The 22,975-nt window shown below is 47.9% G+C and overlaps 4 protein-coding genes across 4 annotated transcripts; 2 read left to right on the top strand and 2 right to left on the bottom strand.

Moving 5' to 3' along the window:
- Positions 1 to 25: 25 nt before the first annotated feature.
- Positions 26 to 2,799, bottom strand: C8R40DRAFT_1272144 (major facilitator superfamily domain-containing protein). The gene is made up of 13 exons (XM_046234065.1): positions 2,295 to 2,799; positions 2,213 to 2,235; positions 2,137 to 2,161; positions 2,031 to 2,086; positions 1,960 to 1,981; positions 1,737 to 1,904; positions 1,625 to 1,684; positions 1,477 to 1,571; positions 1,229 to 1,419; positions 1,044 to 1,175; positions 881 to 989; positions 628 to 815; positions 26 to 555 (listed from the first exon to the last, which is right to left on the bottom strand). Exons 1-13 carry the CDS (start codon positions 2,481 to 2,483, stop codon positions 476 to 478), a joined length of 1,338 nt encoding a protein of 445 aa, XP_046086888.1. The 5' UTR covers positions 2,484 to 2,799; the 3' UTR covers positions 26 to 475.
- Positions 2,800 to 3,909: 1,110 nt separating this feature from the next.
- C8R40DRAFT_160525 (uncharacterized protein) lies at positions 3,910 to 5,676 on the top strand. Its single transcript, XM_046234204.1, has 12 exons — positions 3,910 to 4,050; positions 4,112 to 4,162; positions 4,218 to 4,318; positions 4,369 to 4,468; positions 4,528 to 4,656; positions 4,713 to 4,758; positions 4,815 to 4,841; positions 4,891 to 4,960; positions 5,022 to 5,087; positions 5,144 to 5,360; positions 5,413 to 5,487; positions 5,542 to 5,676. Exons 1-12 carry the CDS (start codon positions 4,003 to 4,005, stop codon positions 5,641 to 5,643), a joined length of 1,032 nt encoding a protein of 343 aa, XP_046086887.1. The 5' UTR covers positions 3,910 to 4,002; the 3' UTR covers positions 5,644 to 5,676.
- A 190-nt stretch (positions 5,677 to 5,866) lies between these two features.
- C8R40DRAFT_1069013 (uncharacterized protein) lies at positions 5,867 to 7,085 on the bottom strand (the record flags this gene model as incomplete). Its single annotated transcript, XM_046226066.1, has 4 exons — positions 5,867 to 6,102; positions 6,169 to 6,370; positions 6,441 to 6,546; positions 6,718 to 7,085. 4 exons carry the CDS (start codon positions 7,083 to 7,085, stop codon positions 5,867 to 5,869), a joined length of 912 nt encoding a protein of 303 aa, XP_046086886.1.
- A 4,586-nt stretch (positions 7,086 to 11,671) lies between these two features.
- C8R40DRAFT_1043708 (S-adenosyl-L-methionine-dependent methyltransferase) lies at positions 11,672 to 12,595 on the top strand (the record flags this gene model as incomplete). Its single annotated transcript, XM_046224185.1, has 3 exons — positions 11,672 to 11,783; positions 11,853 to 12,343; positions 12,410 to 12,595. Coding segments are annotated over 3 exons (789 nt in total), but the record flags the coding sequence as incomplete, so codon positions are not given.
- Positions 12,596 to 22,975: the final 10,380 nt, after the last annotated feature.

Raw genomic sequence — 22,975 nt, 5'->3', positions numbered from 1 at the left:
TTGCTATGCAGTATTCCCTTTTTGAGGCATTCTCCTATTTCATTAATAACCGTTCATTGGGAGTAGCAACGACATAAACGAAGAAACGACAAAAGGCATTAGAATTTAGGCCCTTGGGATCAGGCGCGACTCATGCAACGAACCATCTCCGCTATTTGACCCCACAAAAATGAGAAATCAGTATCATTTCATTAACGTGACAAATATGCTACATAAAATATCACGAACGTATATTAACATCTAAATGCCGTGAGTGGTCTGTGTGGAGATGGATACAGCGTGCAATATGTATGATATTCCTCTGTTGAGATTACGTGTGGTAGAGGTCAGATAGAGCCTAATTGAGGCAAGTGTTCCAATCGTAAATGTGATTGGATAGATAGTCGATAGGAAGGTCCATCGCGTCGTGGGTTTGAACGGATTCATCCACGTATCGCGGTCCAGCAATTCTAGTAACTCGGGGGTAAAGCCGCATTCAGAATTTTCCCCATAATTTCTTGAGGAATAACTGTCGAGTAAGGACCATAAGCGCTGATGCAACAACAATCATTGAACCTGGAAGACATAAAAAATTTTCCGTAGTCTCGTTAGCACGCTCTGAACCAAGAATGTATATAGGTCGCTTACCGGCGTAATACCCCACAGCGGTGTATCCTCCAGTGTTTGTGTTTATGGCGCCAGATATGGGAGGACCTAGAAGAGCTCCGATAGCTCCGATGCTCATAATCATCCCCGTACGTCGACCGATGTCATGTACGTCAGACATTTCGTAGATGGGCATAAGGAAACAAGAAACGTATACGCCTGAAGCAAATCTGTGAATTCATCAACTGAAGCATTAATGGAAGAGGAACATTTGAAGGAATTGAGGAGGTCGCACCCGTAAATGATCGCAACGACGACAAAATCCGCTTTTGTAGTAGCGAACGGCCAGGCATATGTCAATGCAGCCGCAACTAGTGTCATCGGCGCCATAAAGTTGATTCCACCTGTTCGAAAAGAGTTAGTCATGACAAGGAGAAGTATACGCCATACGGACTCACCTATTTTATCGCAGGCAATTCCAGACGACAGGCGACCGAAACCGGAGGCAGCATTGGCGATCGAAACAAGGTAGAACGAGAAGTCTTCATCGATGCCCGCTGCAGAAGCGCTGATATCGATATAGGTGAGTACTACCAAATCATATCAGCAGCGTTCTGAATGGAGCAGAGCTGCTAATTCGTACCGGTGTATAGTCCCAAGAATGCAACTAAGGAAGACGCGCAGTAAGCCGAGTACGGTGCCGACTTGAACGCAGCCCAGTTTAACATCCCCCCCGATATTCGTTTTGGGGGCAATCGTCTAGCAAGGAGGAGATTCGGGAAGGCGAGGACAAAGAGCATGAGGAAGCCTAAGATTCGCATGGTCCAGGGAAAGCTTGGAAGAAGGAAGGTAAGATAGAGGAGATGTCGTGAATGCACGGAAAGAACTCACCCAACTTCGACAAGAAGCCTCCTAGTTGCAATTGGGATGAGGGTTCCACCAAGAGAAGACCCACAGGCGTTGATACCGAGAGCGAGTCCCCGTTTCTGTATGCACTACATCAGTTCAGATTCTCTGTCAGAACACAGCACGAACATACCTTCTTGAACCAATGGCCTATTATTCCCATAGACGGTCCAAATAGAGTACCACATGCCAACTGAAAATAGGATGAATCGAGTCACTCGAACTTCAATGAAACGTAAGCTTACCCCGAGAGCAACTCCCTGACAAAGTATGAATTGCCAGTACTCAGTACACTGACCGGTGAGCATACTTGTTGCGACCAACACCAGACTAGCTACAGCGAACGGGATTTTGAAGATGCCAATATCGAACATGCGTCCAGTTATAAGTCCGGGAAGGAAAATCAGGGCATACTGCGAGAAGATGGGGTTACGGTCGAAGGAGAAAACATAGTAGAGGTCTACGAACCTGTACGGAGCCTATCCAAGCGCTGTAAACGAATATAAGAAATAAATGAAATGATAGATGGGAGTACATACATATCAGAGGGCGAAGAATCCTTCAAAATCGTTTGCTCGTAGTAAGACTGGAATACCTAGGGAGGATGTAAGAAAGCGATAAGGATGATTTGAGGACAACGCTTACCCCCCATGAATTTACGAATCCGAATCTAAGGTTGCGATCAGACGATGTTTGTCAGAGTCATGAGGAACCCACGTACGTCGCAAAAGCGGATAGAAATGTCTACATGTATGAACTCTGGTTAACTAGAGGAATAAATATTGTATAAGAGCGAGACTTACACCTAATACCATAGACCAAGCCCTTAAGCCACCATCAGGAAAGTCATCTACATTTTCTCCCGCCGTTCCCACAGTGTTCTTGTCAATGTTAGTTTCATTTCTGCTGTCTCCATCCTTCTTCTCGTCTATCGGAAGACCAAGTTCACGAACAGTTTCAAGAGAAGCTGTCCGAGAAATATTGGTAGACATGTTGAGAGGATGAGGGAGAGAATGAAAAGTGAGACCCCGTGCGGTTGAGAGAAAAGCCTCTTGCGAGTTTCGCGGTATTTTGTCATAGCAAATGACTAATCCGAAAATTTAGAGTATACTGTAGGTGGCCGTACGCCTTTACTGAGGTAATTCGCCTTTCATTTGTTTCTGGGTCCCAAGAGCGTAGCGTGATAATGAAAGTTTCAGAGTCGAGTGTTTGCGCACGGTCCAAGCACGGCCCGACGTTTATTAACAAGTTCAGTTTCCCGATCCGGCGAGATCAAGATAGCTTTGACCGGCCACGTTATGTTTTCATATTGTCATTGGACGAGAAGACGACCAATCGAACATGCTTTCGAATACACCAAAGAAAACGCAACAACCCTTATGAGTGTATCCGACCGTGGGACCTCTATTACAGGTTCTTCTAAGTAGCTACGAAGTTGTGGGCCGTGGTGAGCTTTGCTGAACTTTGCTCTACTTTGCTGATGTACGTGCCTCTTTCTGCCTCTTTCTCAACCTATGTAATCTCAACTGGCCAATCCCCTTAGGAGGATAAGCGCGCCAGTCATATTTCATCTCAAAATTCCAACTGCCATGCATCCTAAGGTTACCAGGAACTTTTCCATCAGCCCCTCTGCTAATGATTTTTGACCACGTACCTGAGTCTGGACTCTGATCCCTGAACATACCACTCAAAACTCGCCAAGGCATCACGAAGGATATTGGGGAGCCTCCGAGTCGGGTTCGGAAAAGATGGTTTGCAGGAATTCGAGAGATTCACTGCAGTCATATTCGATTTTGGGTCAAATTATCTGGGGAAGGAAGGAAGGTGTATTAAACGGCTTGGTACAGGATCTGAACACCGCACAGTCCGGGGAGCATCTTGGCGTGGAACCTCACCACCGTTCCCGGAACGTGAGGGAATTGTTCAGGTTAATTCACCTTCACGGCTCCTTTAGTCACTTTTGGGTTGGTCACCGGTCAAGGTTCGTGCATGGCAAAATTCAGCGATATTCCAGGATATTCCCTGATATTCCTCAGACATTTGCCCCATCCTCAACTGTCGCCATAGAAGCGTTTAGGCTCATCCAACCTGAGATTGATGCGAAGAGATTACAATTTACATATACATAGGAGAAATCAGGGAGAACAACGAACTGTCAGGCAACCCTGTTTCATTTGGACACACTTTGACCTACTCCGACCTACTCAAGCCTACTCCGCCTTGAACGTTTGGACCAGGAGACCATCTTTATTGGGAGGCCCATTGGAAGCCTTTAGGTCCCATTTGACGGTATCTAACGTTCAATTTCGATTGGATAATGCATAAGCGCCAGAGATAGGAGGCAGAACCCGTCGGTGCCTCCCCTCCTGCTCCCGGATCCCAATTTGAAATTTTCTTTACAGAGTGTACCTGGTGCGCCATCTCTGTACATAAACTCACCTTTTCGCGATCGCCTCCTCTTCCAAACCGTACCCAACTGCTTGTCTCCAACCCAGCCCTGTGGACCCACAGATGACTCCTTTAGAGCTGCACCAAGCCGTGTTTCTTCTTGGCCCTTGGGTATGTACATCCGCTGCAGTTTTATTTAAATTATTTGCCTCTAACGACTTTCAATTTATAGCTTATTGGGGCGTTTTTAGATGTCCTTCTACAAGGAGTCCTGTTTAGCCAGGTACGTTACCCTTCTGCCTTGCACGTAATTGGTTTAACGACGAATTTCGACTCAGTTCGTCCACTATGCGCAATGGTATCACGATGACAAACTCGGCTTGAAGCTCGCAGTGGTTGGACTCGCCATCATCACTACCTTGAAATCGATTCAGGCGTTGTACGTGCACTGATCTTTATGGGCGGATGTAACTCTGACGCGTCTCGTAGTGCTCTCGTCTGGATCATTTTCATCCGTCATTTCCTCGATCTCCCCGGTGCTATTCTTCTAAATTATACAACTTGGTGGCAGTCAGGTAATCCGCTTATGGTACGTCCAAACTTCCTCTTCTCTCCTCTGCCCCATATCGCTGAAGTCTCCACTCATAGGTTGCTGCAATAGGACTCTACGTCCAAACGTACTTCTGCTATCGCCTTTACATGATCGCAAAGAGCCCGTTACCTGTTATTCCTATAGCAATTCTATTTGTGTTCGCTTTCGCTGCTCTTTCAGCCGCTGTAAGCAGGTTTCTTGGAATTTCGAGTTCTCATAGCTAACGTCGATCTACCCACAGACTTACTTTATCACCGTTAGCGATACCCTCGGTATTGGCAGGTGGTGTGCGTTATTTTGACCATTGACCATATCATCGTTGATTTGCTGACAATTTCTGAAGTCGCTGCTCACCTTGCATCCGTATTCGGTAAAGCTCTTCCTTGTATTCCAAACATCACCACTGACGTGACATACAGCTGGGGACCTCTTACTGTCACTCGTTACTGCTTACTTCTTGATAAGGTCTAAGAAGAATGTTCTCCCTCAGTAAGTTACATTGAACGTATCACTTTCCTTCTCACAGCAACTTATTTGAGGAATCGTGTAGAACTGTTGGTCTCATCACTGCGCTTGTGAGGCTGACTTTCCAAACAGCTGCTCCCGCTGCAATCTGGTAAGCTGACTGCGCTATTTCAATCTGAGATTACTAAACCCTTTTCATCGACATAGCGCCCTATTGAATCTAGTCTTCTCTCAAATCTACGATGGAAACGAGAACATCACGTCTACAGCGTTTAATATGATGCTCCCAAAGTTATACGCCGTATCTATGATGTGGACCCTCAACGCGCGTCGAACTATCGGTGCAGCTTATGGTACTAGCCGACCATATACAAACGCCTCAAGTGCAGATCGGACGACGAGACGAGCCCGTACGGGAGTAGGGGTATGTCCAATTCTTTCGCTTTGTACCACTTCGACTTATCTATCTATATTAGCGACACGACCCAGACGTCGAATTAGGAGATTTCGGAGGAATACAAATCCATACACAACTCGACCGACATGTAGATGTACGTTCGACCTTCGCAAGCTTTATGCACGTATTGACAATTCTTTACATCCAGGTCTGGAACTCAGATGACGATGTCAAACAGGACGGATTGAGGATAGGCGAAACATCGGAGACGTCTGTGACAGTGCCAGTTACGCAAAAAGCTGAATTTTAAGAGGCTGTTTTGGGGGAGGACTGTCGATGAAATGTATCAGCGTGTATATGTACTCATTCCTATCATTACATATGTATGTAGAGACAATTGGTGAGGGACACATTGGGAACATTCAATGTAGTGTGCACTATTTCTATATCAAGATAGTTGTTTGAAGTATTCACTATGGATTTGCTGCTGTCGTGCCATCGACTGTGTTGTTGATACAAGATTTAAGAAAGATTCATTTGTGAGGACCACGCTCATCATCGTTAACATTACAGTTGCCGAATTCATAATGTACACATTGCACTAACTGAAGAAAGACGCGACGGAAGGATCTTCCAGATATCTGATTGTTTCGTCTGGTGACGGGAAGCCTCGTACTTGCGTCGTACTCTGCCATGATCTCCAACAGGTTCCAGATAGCACGACTTTCGGGGTTGAACCCATGGTCTGCTTCGAGCGCTTCGCTGAGAGCTGAGTGCTGCAAATACGTTAGCAGCGGCTAAGTGAAAACAATGATACCATGAGAAGAAAACTCACTCTCCACAGTGCAATCTTCATCCCCATTCCCAAACAACATCATCAACTCCTCCACAGTGGACCCCTGTCGATCGCCAATCGGGAACACTTTGCTAATTCCTTCTCTGAACGGCTTGGCTTGCAAAGTGCTCTCAGAGCCGAGGATAGCCTTGAGGGGACAAACTGGACGTATGATGGGACACCGGTTATCGTTACAAGGATTCTATAATTCACCGAGAAATTGGGGGTGTGATTTGAAAAAGCATGGGTGATATGAATAGATGGTAACGCACCTTCAGCTCGATGTCGTATCCAAGAAGCGTGAAATCAAGCGCGGGATCTTCGACGGTGACAGTTTCTTCGATTAATGCGAGGATTTTCGCAAGCCAGGTATACGATCTGTGATGTCAACAACAGCTGAAGAGGGAGAACGCCTCGTCGTTCAGAGGCGGTCAGGGGCGATGGTAATAGCTTCGAAAGGGTATTGGCCAAGCTATCGAAGGAGGAGTCAAGCGAAGATTCGATTGAAGGTGAACTACGATAGATACCTTAAGCGTTGCGCTAGTCAACGAAACCTCTTCTCCCAGCACAAGCTTGAGGCGTACTTTATTGAACGACAAGTCAATAATCCGCGAGTCGAACAGTGCCTTGGCTACGAATTGCCTACGACGAAGACCACCCATATCCTCTGCCCCAATTGGTACCGGGTACAATCCACTCTCATGATGTACGAACGGGCTAGCCTCAGCTCCCGGAGTCCCATGACCCGAATCTCTCCAGATCTTCGAAACCTCAAATTCCTCCGAAACCAACGCGTATAACCGCGAAGTTGGTCCCAAACATGCCTCAACTTCCTCAAGGTACTTCACCTCGAGCACCGAAGAGGAGGAGCCACAAAGCTCAAACACTTTGACAACGCTCTCCAGAATGTGTTTCATCGAGATACGAACTTTGTGGCGTTGAGGTCGTCTGAGAAATCCAACATCGTCTCGCCGTGAGTTATCTTGGCCTCACGGGCTTGTTGTAACTGCTATTCGAGGATAAGGCGAGCATATCCGAAGGAGGTAGATTGAAGGAAACGGTATCGTGTGGCGAAGGGAAAGAGAAAGGGAGGATGTTGAGAGCCCAGTCAGGTAAGCAAGAACTAAAGATATAATAGGTTCAGTACGCCACCACAACTATCCAAGTATAAGAACGACTCACCTTGCAACAATCGTGGTCTCCTCCAATATGACGAGTGAGTTTCGCGCTCCGTTTCTCACCACCAAATAGTGTACTCTCTGCTTCGAGAGTATTCAATAGATATGGAACACGGAGCGATCGAATAATTATTGCATGTGGTACGTCCTCGGCGAGAAAAGAGAGCGGTGGTGATGCCTGAGTAGACTGAACTTCGACCTCAGCAATTTGGGTTCAACATTTTGGGTCAGCGGTTTTCTTCGTTGAGGCACAAGGCCTTCGTCACGACCATACGTAATAAGAATGGAGAGAATAACGAGGAAAGAGACATCTTGCGCTATTATATCATATCAACGAACAAATTTAGCATCAAAGGCATGAACCTTACGGGTACGCTGTAGTAGTAGTGCTCTCCTGTTTGCGGAAGTCGAAAACACGAACGGAACGGAAGGACAGTGCGTTGACAGGCAACCTCTGGATTTCCGTTGACAGAATAGCTCGACCTTGATATCCCCGTCCTAGCTTATTCCATGACCCCCCTGTTTGTCGTCTGCGTCGTCTGTTTTCGGGGAGCTGATCGGTCTTCCTTCTAGACCGTGAACATAAGTAGTGGCAGGACATTGATAAACCTTGTAGACGTACGATTTGGAAACACAAATCCTTCCCTCCCACCGCCTGCCCCGATCAAAGATACAGCTCGTCTTCAGAGATCAGTTACCGTGGTTGTTCTCATGCCGAAAATCAAGCACAATTGTGGCTGAGACTTTTGTGGAAGACGTGGAGTCGTAGCTAAACCCGAGCCTGTAGCGTCAATGTCGTTATATGAGAGTTCCGTATGGCGAAGATACTGGTAGTCGAAGAGTTGTCTGGGGATGCTACTGGTGGGACGCTTTGGTCGTTGCGGAAGTTAAGCTCTAAGTCTTTAGCGCCCAGGCCCCGTACCGCTAGAATTTATCGCCCAGGTTCTCCCTATATTTGATCATCCCAGTTCGTGTCTAAGAAATGCAGATTCAATACAGAACAATCAACTCACGAATTCGGCACCACGATAGATACTAGCTGCTCATCCACGTTGCTTCATACTGCAAACTCATTATATTTCGATCCACCGTCCGAAATGCGAAAAATTTGGCTGAGGGTCGTCATTGGCAGGGAGTTCGGCTTCGAAGAGGCTCAATTCATTGATCGTTCAAGCGGAACTTGTGTAGTGTTGCTTAAAGTGAGTGGTGATATAGAGACTGCAAATTATTTGAACTCTGATGTTGCATAAGGACCATACCGCCGTTGAACGTTGATGCCTGTGGGCAAGCTAACTTCCCTCAATCTTTCGTCGCATCATCCTAACTTACGAAGTATCGAGTTGCAATCCCGTGGCCATCCTCCATCAGACCCTCCAAACGGAGCATTGTATTCCTTACTATCATTGATGAAGGCGGCCGTTCAATTGGTAGTCTGAAAGAATTTTTATAGAACATCTAGGAAGCAGAAGACATTCTCAACGTTGAAGGTGATTTTGCCGCTTCATTGCTTCGACTCATCTCAAAAAATCTATGTAGGAATCACCCATCTTGACGCATCCTCCTCTTCTGTCCCAAACCGATCAGTGTTCAAGACTATCCCTATTTTTATTGAACCGTGGTTCGTTCTAGGCCATCGTTAACTTGTTCCTCGCCGATAATGAGCTCTCCTAACGCCATATGGAAGGAGCCCGGATACAACGGAAATAGGTACACAAATTACTTGTCAATGGTCATGGGCTCGATTATACACCATCTGTGTCCCCCTACCAGAGAAGTCGGAGATCCTCTTCAGCCATATGAATTGCCGGATATTCAGTAGATATCTATTATCTACCATAGGAAAGTATTGCTCGTGTACCCGGTTCCTCTTCCTCTCAATCAGAAGATCTTCATTAATGACCTTGATTGCTCTTCAAACTTGGGAGCGGAAGACTCCATGGAAGATCCCGGGACAAAGAACTCCAAAGCGGCGGTGCGTTCATCGTACACCGGAGTCATACGACAGTATTGAGTCACCGACTCTGAAAGAGGAGGTCCTTGTCGGATTCAAATGGTCGTGTTTTGTGAGATCATTTTGCACTATTCATTCGTATGTAATCAATTCATTGCTGTCCATTTTGGTATAAGGTGTGGTGAATAATATCTTTCGGCATCTGCAAAACCTGGATATTCAGCTAAGGGCTGAGAGCAGATCCCAGCAGATCCCAGTGCTGAAAGCAGGGGGCTCCTGACCGAGAAATCCGATGAAATGACTATATGAATGTCCGAATCAATCCGAAATTAAGCGAAATCAAACCCTCACCCCCTTAGTCATCAGAGCCGGACTGCCGATGTCTGTCTGCTTTCATTGACCAGAGCTGAGTTCATTCCGTGTTCAGTTGGAGTAGTTCTATAGTTATCTACCTCTAACACTCTTGTGAATATTCCATTATGTACAAGCAACCCATAACATTCATGATTTTGATGACTATTAGAGTTGTGAGCTTGAACAGAACTATGATATCGTACCTGCTGTTGATGCTCGAGTTCATCTTTCTCAGCTTTTCTTCTCATTTTTTCCCTTCTATTCTTTGCTATATCACATTGTTTCGACCCTCGATGCCCTCGGAATGAAGTTAAGCTGCCATTCAAGGTTGTACCCTTCTCACTTCCACAGAGATCGCATACGACGTAGTATGTACGCGGTACAATAATCGATGGAATGTCTCTGATGTGGCTGCCAGGTGGCTGCCGTCCATCGGCAGGATACCGGACTGGCTTCAAAAAGTGTACCCCCCTGGTTATAGTTGATATTCGTCGCTTACACAACGTACCCCCCCTGGCTGAAAGCACCGAAAGCAACATGCTCTGGGTGCTTTCACTGCTGGGAAGTGCTCTCGACCGCTTTCGGACCCTTAGCCGAAAATACAGGTTTTGCAGATGGGAGAAGCTGTATGATGTATAGGTGTCTTATTGTAGTAACAGTGTGAACCGATTTGGAGTTAGTGCGTGTAGTTTGTTTTCTTACGTTGTATAGTTTAACGCTGAATGGTGCGCATACTTTAATGATATTGTTGCTTTTCTGGGCAGAGTACACTTCAGTACTATGTATGTCTATATAACAATGTCCAGGTATTATGACAATACAGGAAAATCAATCTGATCCGGCTTGACCTCCCCTTGTACTTATTATTATTGTCAACTTGAATGCCAAACTTATCCTGCCAGTGTGGAACCGACCTCTGAACTTACAAATGGAGGTCACTCCATCTGCAAAACCTGTATTTTCGGCTAAGGGTCCGAAAGCGGTCGAGAGCACTTCCCAGCAGTGAAAGCACCCAGAGCATGTTGCTTTCGGTGCTTTCAGCACTGGGATCTGCTGGGATCTGCTCTCAGCCCTTAGCCGAATATCCAGGTTTTGCAGATGTCATTCTTTCATGAATGGATCACTGATCCTACAATGAAGATCTCCAACTCCTTTTCATCCAGTAACTTTGTATATTACAGTGCAATTGCTCATGCTGACAGATAGCCATTGCAGAAAATTCTAGTAGTTTATACAATGCACAGTAGGTCGACCAACAGTGACCATGACTTAATTCTCAACACCAATTTTGGCCGCACATCAAACACTAGACTGATTCCGAAGTTTCAGTATACCAAAAATGAAGGAGTTCATTTTTTGCAATCTTGTCATTGATATTCCATGTCAACAGTATAACAAATGTATCTTTAGGCGAAAACAAACTGAAAATTCAACATAAATACATTCTTCAAAATACAAATTACAGACACTGTAAACCGTACCAAAAATCACTACACCACAATGCAAAAGTTTAACAATAACCTCAATCTGTATCTAATCACATATATTCAACAGTTACATACGACCATACTGCATCATATTATTTTCCTCTTGAACATAATTTTGATTTACTTCTATAATCGCGAATAATCAGCATACCTGCTTGTCATGAAACCATTCAGAGTCGGGGATTGCCGTGCCAGCACGGCGCTAAGGATTGAGTAACCATAAGTGACTGTCACTGTACTAAATTATCAAGTTGGTCTTGAAGCGTGAATACTGACCTTAGGTTCGAATCGGATTTACAATTCTTCTGTTGTTCGCTCGGGCCATATTGCTGACAGATCAAATATCGAAAGTTCAAACGGGATAAAAAGACCGAAAAGGTCTAAGAACCACTTCCCCCACTACTCGCTATGGTTCAACAGTCTTCTGAAAGATACTATGCCTCCTCAACGCAGTATCCCTTGCCAGCCGATAAAGCTGAGACGCAAAGGTTGGGACTGGACTCCCAGATAGAACTCGATTCTGACATTCTTGCAGGTTGAATAGACAACACGATATAATCGTGAGGGCTTTCGATGATAGACTCTCTGTAGCTCCAATCAGTCTCAGAAACGGAGATCGCGTACTGGAAAGTGCAGCTGGAAGCGGTGATTCGACTCATTGCCCTATGTCTTTGTTTTCACTGATTAGATTGGTGCTCGTTCATGTATGTGCAGGTATCTGGGCCCTAGAATTCTTCGAGAAGAATCACGTGAATGGGATCCTCATTGACATGGAATGCATCGACATATCATCGAAACAGTTCCCTCACACGCACCCTCCCGAAATGCATTTCTCCGTCAACACAATCACCGACCTTCCCCCGGAATGGACCAATACCTTCTCATACGTCCATCAACGACTCCTGGTCACTGCGATGACTGACTCCCTCTGGCGTTCAGCCATCGCTGAAATATCCAGAGTCGTTCAACCGGGAGGATGGGTAGAATTTCTGGAAATCGACTTTGAGTACCTGCGATGGGGAGTCGGTCCACAGTCGAAGAAACTCACAACGCTAGTCAGGAATATGTGCACACAGAAAGGGATGGTCAGAGACATGTCTGTGTACCTACCAGCTTTACTCGAGGATGCTGGGTTTCTGGATGTTCAGTGTGTGACACAACATGTTTCCATTGGCGGCGAGCTGAACTACAGTGGAAACGGGCAAGTGAATGGAGAAGGGAGGAATTATGAGCAGAATGAGAAGGTAAGGAATGGGTATAGCACCGAGGAGTGGCGGAATCTGTGTCTGGGTATGAAGGGTCCCATCGTGCAAGCAGGGGGTTACGGTATTGTTCAGTCTGGGGAGGAGTATAAGGCACTCCTAGAAGCTTCCTCACTTGAATGGAAGACCTCAGGAGAGACAAATACCAGCTTCTACGCAATCACAGCTCGAAAACCATGCGAGAGTTTGTACTAATTTGGCTCTTGTGAGTCTTGACCATGAAAACTATGTCTGTTTTCCCTTGAAAATCATTTTAGTGAAAATTAGAAGCAGATAGCTGATACTATGCTTCTACATAAAACGAGAACAAATTAAACATGATACCGCTGTCAAAATACGGTAACAAAGGGATAATACAATTCCGCTCAAGATAATTAATAGTGCTCAAGTAACAGATAGGCGTTGCTCCATCGGCTGTATAGAAGGGTACAGCTAGTTGTTATAGAGCTAGTGGGCTGTATATAGCTTACTTAATTATATCCCGTTCGTAATGTAAGGTGCACCTTAACTATTTTTCTATCATTGAGCGCACTACTATGTAGTACTACTGTGCTTGGACTAAGTTGATATGGGTTTTAAGAACCACAGTTTCAACATGATGACACATCCAATTATAGTTCATATGTACCATATCAATCACCCTTAAGCTATTGAACCAACACAATACAGCTGACATGTACTATATGCTTGCAGAGTATTAAAATACAGTTGAGATGTACTATATGCATGTAGGGTGATGGAATATAGTAATGAGCAACTATCTCTCACCCAAAGTAATACAGTTGACATGTACCATATCTCTACAAAATAACAACTCAGGCCAGCATGATACAGTTGGTGTCACGAAGCGGCAAAGGCAAAGTGACTAAGTAGAGCAGGAAAGCAGAGTGACTGAGCAAGGCAATGAGGTGGAGTGTAGGCAAACTAGTCCCAAGATAATGACAGAGAGGTCAAGATAAGGGACCAGGCTGTGGGGGGTTGTGTAAGACCTGGGTCAAAATAGGTCTTAGGGTGGGTTTTGGTATATGGAGGTTTATGTTGTAGCTTGCTAAGAGCAGGCTGGAGCTCGAAGGGAGCTACGAGAACCGCGACCGAGGACGGGAATGACCTAGTAGTGGCTGGAACGACGAAATGATGACCCTTGAGGGGGTTCCTAGGAGGTCCAGGGAGGTTATGGAAGAGTACGGGACCGTACGATATTGCGTAGTAGGAGTTGTACTCGCTAGAATGTCAATATAGGATCGAGTAGGTCGTATATGTAACTGAGTCTCGAGGGTATAAGCTCCCGAGAAGGGATATGCCAGGGAGGGTAGGTCCCTGGGGGCTGGGCTTGAGGATGGACGTCCTCGAGTGGGGGAGGTGGTAACAGAGAAGCGGTACATAGTTCAACGTGAGGGGTAGCTTCGACGTTACCTAGGTCAAGGTCCCGAAGCTTACGAAGTAGCTAGGGAGCTCTGGGAGGTTTGGGGAAGGGTAGCTCACCAAAGCGTGTAGGCGTTGGGGAGCTTTAGTAATGTTCGAGGGAGCTTGGGGACTCACTCGGAAGGCTTAGACTTGAAGTAAAAGCGTATATTCGATTGTATAGGTGATCAGAGAGACAATAGACGAGAGTAAGGAGAAACAGAGGTAGTGAAACAGAGTGTAAAGAGAAATCCATATGGTTAGCAGGTACAAAGGGACAGGGACTGGACCTATGCAAAAGGGTGTGTGTTCAAAATATACCAAGCTGGGGCTTCAGGACGTTGCGGTGTTACTTAAATAGGTACGGGAAGTGAACAAGAGAACATCTGGAGGCATGAGGCAGCTAATCGGAGGGAGGAAGGTAATCGAGATTAATACTTAAAGGGGTTATCGGCTAGGAGGGTTTTCGTACGCGTGTCGGGGTGAAGGACGTTTGGGTAGCTGGGTCAGAAATACTTGGGGAGGTGCAGAGGACATACAGGAGGTGGGTAGGACGTATGGCAACGTGTGGCGGGTACTGGGACTGGTCTGGTTGTAGCCAGGGCATGACATTACCCCCCCTTGTAACCCCTTCGCGCCCTCGCGATGGGTAGGCGCGTTTTTCTGGGCAGTCACCTGACATTCACGTGGTACCCGAAAATTTTCTTGTTGAAGTCTGTCAGATCCTTGCTTCTGCCTTTCTTCCACCGCCTCAGTTCTTACGAGTCCAAACTCTTCTAACTGCGATGTCTCCTACCCCTACTCGACCTCTTTCACGCACACCATCTCCTTTGTTACCCACCCTTACCGCTTTGGGAGAGGTACCTTCCCCGGCTCCTGAATCCGATGGGGAGGTCGAGGCTGATCAGCTAGCTTTTACGATCGAGTCGCCGTCTCGTCCGCAGCTTCAACTGTTCGAGACGGTCTTCAACACTGGCAAATCACTGTCGGCTTACTGCCAGGATGACCCGTTATGGCCTATTTTAGCGGAGGTAGCATCTCCCTGTACCAATTGCCTGAAGACCCCAGGGAAATGTAAGGTGTTGCCAAGCTCCCCTCGGTGTACGAACTGCTCGTCCAAGAAGACTTGCAGTCTGGGGAAGATCCTTTGATACAGATATTTCGCCCGTCGCTGTAATCAAGATCTTGCCTACAGCCGAAGATTCTTAGAGCTCCACGGAACTCCTGCCCATAAATCGACTTGGGGTATTCCATTGACTGCCTGGCGCGAATACGACTCTGCGCTTCATGCGCGTACCTCCTCCACCTCCATCCTTCTCAAGCTGAATATGTTGGACAAGCAGGACGCGGTCGATGCTGACCAGCAAGAGTTGCAGCAATTTCTCACCTTGCAACAGAGTGAAGCAGCTGTTGCAGCTAAACGTAAGCGCAATCGTTCCCCTATGCCTGTGGCTGGTCCCTCCAGCAAGAAGATTCGGTCGGATGCTCCCAAAAAGTGTTCTCGTCGTAAGTCCCCTGCAGTAGAGGTGAATGCAGAGCCTTTCCGTCGCGTTCGGTTGGTGGTTCCGCCTGTTCGCTCGGTGGCTCCTACCTCCCTTCCTGTTCCCCCTCCTGCCTCCCCTTCCCTAATGGGGGTACTCAACAGGGACCTGCCAATGCAGGGTCCCAGCGATTTGGTTTGTTTGGCGACTGTGGCGGAGTTGCATTCTGGTTTGGTTCAACAAGCCGGTTCTTCCCCTTCTGCTCGAACGCCTATAAAGGGTGCCGGACAAGACCTCCTTTCTTCCCCTATGCCTCCTACTCCTCGCCCTGCCTTGGTACCCCGTACTTTCACCGCTCACCCCTATCGTGCTGAGAATCAGCGTCTGGCAGCTCGCGTTCGTGAGTTGGAGTCTCAACTTGTGGACTCGCAGCGGGAGAATTCCTCCCTTACCTCCGCTCTTCGGGACACTTCGCATGCCCCCGAATCTCAACAACGGGAGGTGGAACAATTGTGGTCTTCTAATCGTGAGGTCCGTGAACAAGAGGTGGAGTACCGTGGTGTGCTGGATCAATTCCGTGCATTGGATGAGGCCCTGCCGGGGGCTTCTGGTCAAGTGAGTCTTTTGTCTTCCTCTAATTTTCTTCCTTGCTTAACTCTCTTTCCAGAGTCTCTTGGAGCGTTTCCGGAAGTTGCAGGAAGACCTTCAAGGTGCCACCCGGGAGTGGAAGGTCGCTGCTGAGAAGCTCTCTGTCACGAAGCGGCAGAGGCGGAGTGACTAACGGAGCGGGAAAGCGGAGCAACTAAGCAGAACGGTGAGGCGGAGCAACTGGACAAGGCAACAAGGCGGAGCGACTAAGCAGAACGGCGGCAAGCTGGTCCCAGATAATGACAGAGATATATTGAGTATCGTAGTCATAGGTAATAATAAGTAAGCACATACCTGGTCCCAGATAATGACAGAGAGGTCAAGATAAGGGACCAGGCTATGGAGGGTTGGCTATATATACATAATCCGGTCTGCGAGAAACAACGATGTAATACTGTACAGTTTAGGAACAAGGAAGGTGGCGGAAGCCAGTAGAAGGAGAAGATGGGTCAGGTGGATCAGTAATCGATGGATCAGTAATCGATGGGGGTTTGACAGTGATGGGATGATGTATCGTACAAGTAAAGGCGTCGAGACGGTGAGAAAAGGAAAATGATAGGGGCTGCGTACTTTATGACATTACTCCCCTCCTTATGACCATTGCCCTCGATGGTCAAGGCTTTGCCGCTGTTGGGTGTTTTTTATGAAAGGCCCGAACAATTTTTGGTGCTCGACTGAGGTTGGCTGCGGGTTCCCAAGAGTTGTGCCCTGCGTCGTAACCTTTCCACTTAACCAAATATTCCAACTTCTTCCATCGAACCCGGCTGTCTAAGATCTCCTCTACTTCATATTCCGGTTCGTCTTCATCCTCTAAGTATACCGGCTCTGGTGGTGTTGGTATTTCGCCATTAATGGAGTTACCTTTCCAGGGGTATAGTTTATCGACATGGAAGACGGGATGGAGGCGATCTAGGGATAGGGGAAGGTCAAGGCGGTAGTCTAAAGGGCCAATTTTCTCCAGAATGCGATAAGGGCCAAGCTGTCGATCTCCTAACTTTTCACTGGAAAGCTGAAGGTTAATGTCCTCTGCACTGAGCCAGACTAGGTCTCCGACTTTAAATTGATGAGCTTTCCGCTTCCCGCGTTCGTATCCCTCCTTCTGTTGTTTCTTTCCTAGGTGTAAGGCAGCTCCGGCATCTTGTCGCGCTTCTCGGAGAATCCGTATACGGTCATCCACAGCTGGAATGCCGCTGCGTTGGCCCACTGGGATATTGAACAGGGGAAGATAGCCGTAGGTTAGCTCGAACGGGGACATGCCTAGCGCAGAATGAGTCCGTGAGTTAATCACAAACTCCGCCATGGGAAGGTGCTCTGCCCAGTCGTCTTGTCGTCGTCCTACATAGAGGCGGATGTATTTCTCTACTTCCTGATTTGCTCGTTCGGTTTGGCCATTAGACTGAGGACGGTATCCGGAGGTTAGATCTGATTTAATTCCTAGCCTAGCGAGAAGGGATCGCATGAGTTTAGCTGCAAACTGGGGTCCGCGGTCGGATTTAAAGTGAAGAGGAAGACCATGGAGACGGAAGATCTCTCGGTAGTAAATATCGGCAACGCCTTCAGCTGTGATGGAGCTGGTGCAAGGAATAGCATGAATTTGTTTTCCATACAGGTCTGTGCAAACCAAGACAGCATCGTAGCCTTGGGAGTTAGGTAGCTGTGTTATCAGGTCAACCCCTACCTCTTCCCATAGACCGGATGGTACATCTAATGGTTGAGTTACGGCCCGTGGGTGTCGCTGGATCTTCTTACGGGCACAAACCTCGCATCCCTCAACGTATTTTTCCACAAAAGAGCGCAACGTAGGCCACCAGAAATGGGTACTGACCAAGTCGAGTGTCCCGTGTAGTCCGGGGTGTCCTGCAGTTGGATGGTCATGGCATTGACGGAGTACCTCAGTGCGTAGGTCGTCGTTTGCTGGTACGTATACTCGACCTCGGTAGTAGACCAACCCATTGTCCTCTTCCCATTCGGCTATCCCATTGGCCAAGCGCTGTAGTCCGTGCTCTTTGACTGTTTTGAGACCCTCCAATACCTGTGCTTCCCGTTCTGAGGCTTTCCGGATACGATCCTCTAAGGGGTTCTGTAGGATCGAAGCTGCAATTTTTACGAAGTGGCCAGGTTTAAGGACTGTCTGTTGTCGGTTATCATCGCTGTCCGATACATGATGAACTGCCATGCGGGAGAGAGCATCAGCTTGGGTGTTTACTCTGCCAGGGCGGTGGATCATATGAAAGTCAAACCGTGACAGATAGAGGGCCCATCGGGCTTGTCGGCGGGTGAGATCTTGTGCAGTGCGCCAGAATTCGAGGTTCGAATGGTCCGTAATGATGTCGAATGGTTGAGGGAGTCCTTCTAGAAAGTTCCTCCAATCCTTCAGTGCTTCAATGATAGCAAGCATTTCTCGATCGTAGATTTCGTAGTTCCGTTCCGCTGGCTGCATGGATGCCGATCTGAAGGCTACCGGATGCCATTGGCCATCGTCTTGCTTCTGCATAAGGGCGCCTCCCGTGGCAAAGCCTGATGCGTCTACCTCGATTCGAGTAGGCCTGTCTGGTGTCCATAGAGCAAGGATCGGTGCAGAGATGAAGGCTTCTCGAAGGGTATCAAATGCTTTCTGTCGAGTGTCGGTCCAGGTAAAGCTGGTGTCTTTCTTCGTCAGGTCGTTCAGAGGTCGTGCTATTTTGGCAAAATTCCGGATAAAGCGTCGGTAGAAGTTTGCAAATCCCAAGAACCCTCGTAGTTCCCGAAGGTTAGTAGGGACTGGCCAGTCACGAACAGCCGCTACTTTTACCGGATCCATTCTCACCTCCCCTTCTGAGATGATGAGTCCGAGGTATTCAATCTGTTGTTGTTCAAATTCGCATTTTTCGGGTCGTAGGTAGAGGTCGTGCTTTTCTAACCGAGTTAATACTTCCCGTACCATTCGTCGGTGTTCCTCGAGATCGTTACTGAAGATAAGGATGTCATCTAGGTAGACTGCCACCTTGCCGGCTGCAATGAGATCAGCAAATATAGCATTCATAAGTGCTTGGAACGTGGCAGGGGAATTTGTGAGACCAAAGAACATGACCTTAGGCTCGAACAAGCCTCGGGTTGTTGCGAACGCGCCTTTCCATTCATGCCCCTTCTTAATCCGTATGTTGTTGTAACCCCAGCGGACATCAAACTTCGTGAAGTATCTGGCTCCCTGAAGTCGGCTAATGATGTCAGCAACTAATGGGAGCGGGTATCGGTTCTTCACAGTGTACTCGTTCAGTTTCCGGTAGTCTTGTACGAAACGGAGTTTCCCGTCCTTCTTCTTTACGAAGAAGACCGGTGATGAGATTGGTGATTTTGAGGGGACGATATAGCCTTTCCGTAGGTTTTCTTCTAGGAAACGATCTAACTCCTCCTGCTCGTTTAGGGACATGGGATAAATCTTGGTACGCATGGTTGCCGGTGCTCCAGGTACGAGATCAATTGCATGGTCCCAAGGTTGGTGGGCAGGTAATCGTTCGGAGGCGGATTCTGAGAAAACCTTCTTGAAATCACGATACTGCTCCGGGACCATTTCTTCAAAGGTTTTAACGGGTTTGTCTCGGTTGGCTTCCTCTGCTAGCTGCTGGGAGTAAGTGAATCCTGCGGCGCACCAGACTTCCTCCGTCTGTTCCTCTAGAATTCCTGCTTTTACCCATGCCCGGCGAGTTTTATGATTGGCTCGAATTCGGTGTATTGGTGGTTCTTCCACCGCTGCTGATTCACTCGGTTCAAGGGTCGCTTCTAGTGGCACCTCAATGTGGGGGTTTTCTGCGGGAGGTTCCAGTTCCGGGAGTTCGAGGATCGGGGTTTCTGTGTGAGTGGCGGCTAGATGAGAGTACAAGATCTCCTCGTCTGGGACTTCTTCTATCGTTACTCGAGGAGGCTTTACTGAAAGTCGTCCTTTCTCCCAATCAATCTCCGGATTTACTTTCCGTAGCCAGGGGAGTCCAAGGATGATGTCTTCACCTCCTAGGTTGGTGATCAGAAAGTCCATCCATCGCTCTTGATTATCCACTGTGAGTGCTAGACGTGCAAAATGGGTTATCCGTCCAGCTCGGTTAGGTGTTCCATCGATATTAAAAACGTCGATTGGTTTATGGAGGGGTGCACATCTTACATGGTTCCGGGTGACAAAATCTTGGTTTAAAAACAGGGCGGTAGCTCCACAGTCTACCATGGCTGCAGTTGTTATACTGTGATTCCTTTCTCTTAGTCTCGCATGAATTCGGAAATGTGGGGAAGTAGAGTTTAATTCCCGGATCGACGATATTGTACATGATGGGTGCGAGTCATACGAGGAAGTAGCGAACATAACAAACTGATTACGGGGTACTCTCGGTGCAGCCGAAGCGGGTACCCTCTTTAAAAACCCTGTTGAAAGCCAGAGGACGAGGAGGACATAGCGTTAGCACGATCAAGTAATTCCCTTATTTGACCAATCTGATTGGAAAAGTCCTGGTTAGGGGGGCTCGGAGTAGCAGCTACGGGTGCAGGAGCAGATGTTGGGGTCGAGGACGCGATTTGGACGGATTCGTTTGGGAATAGGGAGAATGGCGCGGGTCCCGTAGCGGATATCTGTTGGCGTCGAGGTTGCTGGCGTCGGCCTCGGTCTCGTCCGAGTCCCATGAATTTGTCTTGGCAGACTGCTTCCAGATGTCCTCGACGTCCACAGTAGCGGCAGGTGGTTTCTCGGTGTGGGCAGTTTTGCTTGACATGACCTTGGGCACCGCAGCCGAAGCATCGTCCTCGCATGCGAGCTAGGAATGCTTCCCTAGTATTCCCATTACTGGTGTGGGTTGCATCGATGTCCATAGCGTGGGGGTCAGCAGGGGTAGTATGAGCGGTATGCGTGGGAGGGTATCCAGAGTTCCGGCCAGTCATGGTGGGATCGTGCAGGTAGACATCCACCGATATGGCCCGTTTGATTGCCTCCTTCAGAGTTGGAGCAATTCCTTGGGCAATGTTTACGGTGATGAGGTGTTGTCGGATCTCTGGGAGTAATGCAGTGAAGAAACGTTCCCGCAAGTCAATATCAGACATTTCAGTCCGATCTCCGATATCCTTGAACTTCTGAGCAAATTCCGCAACTGTCTGTCCTTTACTTTGCCTGAGATTCTTGATCTCGCTACGGGCTTCCATACCTGGGTCCATTGGTTCAAACCGTTGGCTAAATTCCTTCAGAAACGCCTCCCAATTTCCTCCGAAAGGGGGATTTTCCGCATTGAAATGTAGCAGATGGGGAGTTGCCCAATCTCCGGCACTTTCTGTGAAGAAGCCCAAGGCGGACTTGATGAGTTTTACTTGGCTTTTGGCGAGATCCGGTTGTTCTGACGCCCAATTCTGGAACTGAGCCATGAAGCGACGGGCTTCAGCGCCATCTTTACCCTTGAAAACCTCGGGTTTGTTCATGCTTGACTTGGAGGATGAGCGTTCCTCCATAGCTGTAGCAAGGTTAGCTACTTGTCTGATGAGCTGAGCCATGAGATCCTCCGCAGAGGTGTTTGGGGCAGGCGGGATAGGAGTCGACATGATGGGAGTAGGCAATCGGGGCTGGGGAATCGGCAGGAAGGTTATATTGCTCACAGTGAGTGGCTCTCGGATTGAGTTCGAAAGGGCGTTGGGGCAAGGTTGAGACTGGCAATCGCGCCAAGTATCGTCGTTGTTATGGGCGTGAGCTTGGTCTCTGGGGTCAAGTGCGTGCGGGAGTGCGGAGCAATCTATACTGGCAACAGGTGTTTCAGAGTCGGGCGGAACTGGGGAAGACGTGGTGTCTATAGACCCTGCAAGGACAACCTTATCGGTAGGCTGTCAGTGCAGTAATGGATCTTGACCTAATGTCACGAAGCGGCAGAGGCGGAGTGACTAACGGAGCGGGAAAGCGGAGCAACTAAGCAGAACGGTGAGGCGGAGCAACTGGACAAGGCAACAAGGCGGAGCGACTAAGCAGAACGGCGGCAAGCTGGTCCCAGATAATGACAGAGATATATTGAGTATCGTAGTCATAGGTAATAATAAGTAAGCACATACCTGGTCCCAGATAATGACAGAGAGGTCAAGATAAGGGACCAGGCTATGGAGGGTTGGCTATATATACATAATCCGGTCTGCGAGAAACAACGATGTAATACTGTACAGTTTAGGAACAAGGAAGGTGGCGGAAGCCAGTAGAAGGAGAAGATGGGTCAGGTGGATCAGTAATCGATGGATCAGTAATCGATGGGGGTTTGACAGTGATGGGATGATGTATCGTACAAGTAAAGGCGTCGAGACGGTGAGAAAAGGAAAATGATAGGGGCTGCGTACTTTATGACACTCTCCACCGCTAACTGCAAGAATTCACATTTGACAACTACCCTGCTGCATCAACAAGGTCTGGTTGATGAGTCTAACCTTCTTGCAACACGTCAACGTCGTCTTGTGGAGCAGTTACAAGAGGAGGTCCACCGTGTTCGCAACCGTGCAGCGTTTGTCAACCGAATGATCAAGGAGTACCCTGACGAGGGTTATTACGAAGTCGTTCTGCCCCCTCTCTCACAACTCGAGGGAGATCTTATGAGGACCTCCGCTGCGTCACCACCTTTGCTCATCGCCTTTACCGTTCGGATCCCGCGACCGTCCTTCATCATCACCACCGTTATATTGGGGCGATTATTGAGGCGGTAGTTGCCTTTCTTCGTCGTGGTCTCGATTCTGATGACCTTGATGTTGTTGGGCATAACTTCTGTTTGGCCTTGGATTACATGCAGGCGGCTCGGGGTATACACAGTGATCTGTATATGCGATCCATAAGCAGTATCCAGTGGTTTTTCAATAACGCTGTTGATGAAGACGAGGGCTTCTATCGCATGGTCTTGGAACACTCCCAATTTGATAACGACGGTCCTTTCCTTATGGCTGCTCAGCATGCAGGTTTCGCACCTCCTCCCAGTGATTCCTTAGAACCTCCTCTCCACCGACGCATGTTAGCACTGTCCACACCTCTCCCTCACAGTGACGGTGCTGGGAGGTGGGACAATATCGTTCCTGC

Source organism: Lentinula edodes (genome assembly GCF_021015755.1).
Source record: "Lentinula edodes strain Le(Bin) 0899 ss11 chromosome Unknown C8R40scaffold_15, whole genome shotgun sequence".
Lineage (NCBI taxonomy): Eukaryota > Fungi > Basidiomycota > Agaricomycetes > Agaricales > Omphalotaceae > Lentinula > Lentinula edodes.
This window is presented reverse-complemented; position numbering and strand designations above follow the sequence as displayed.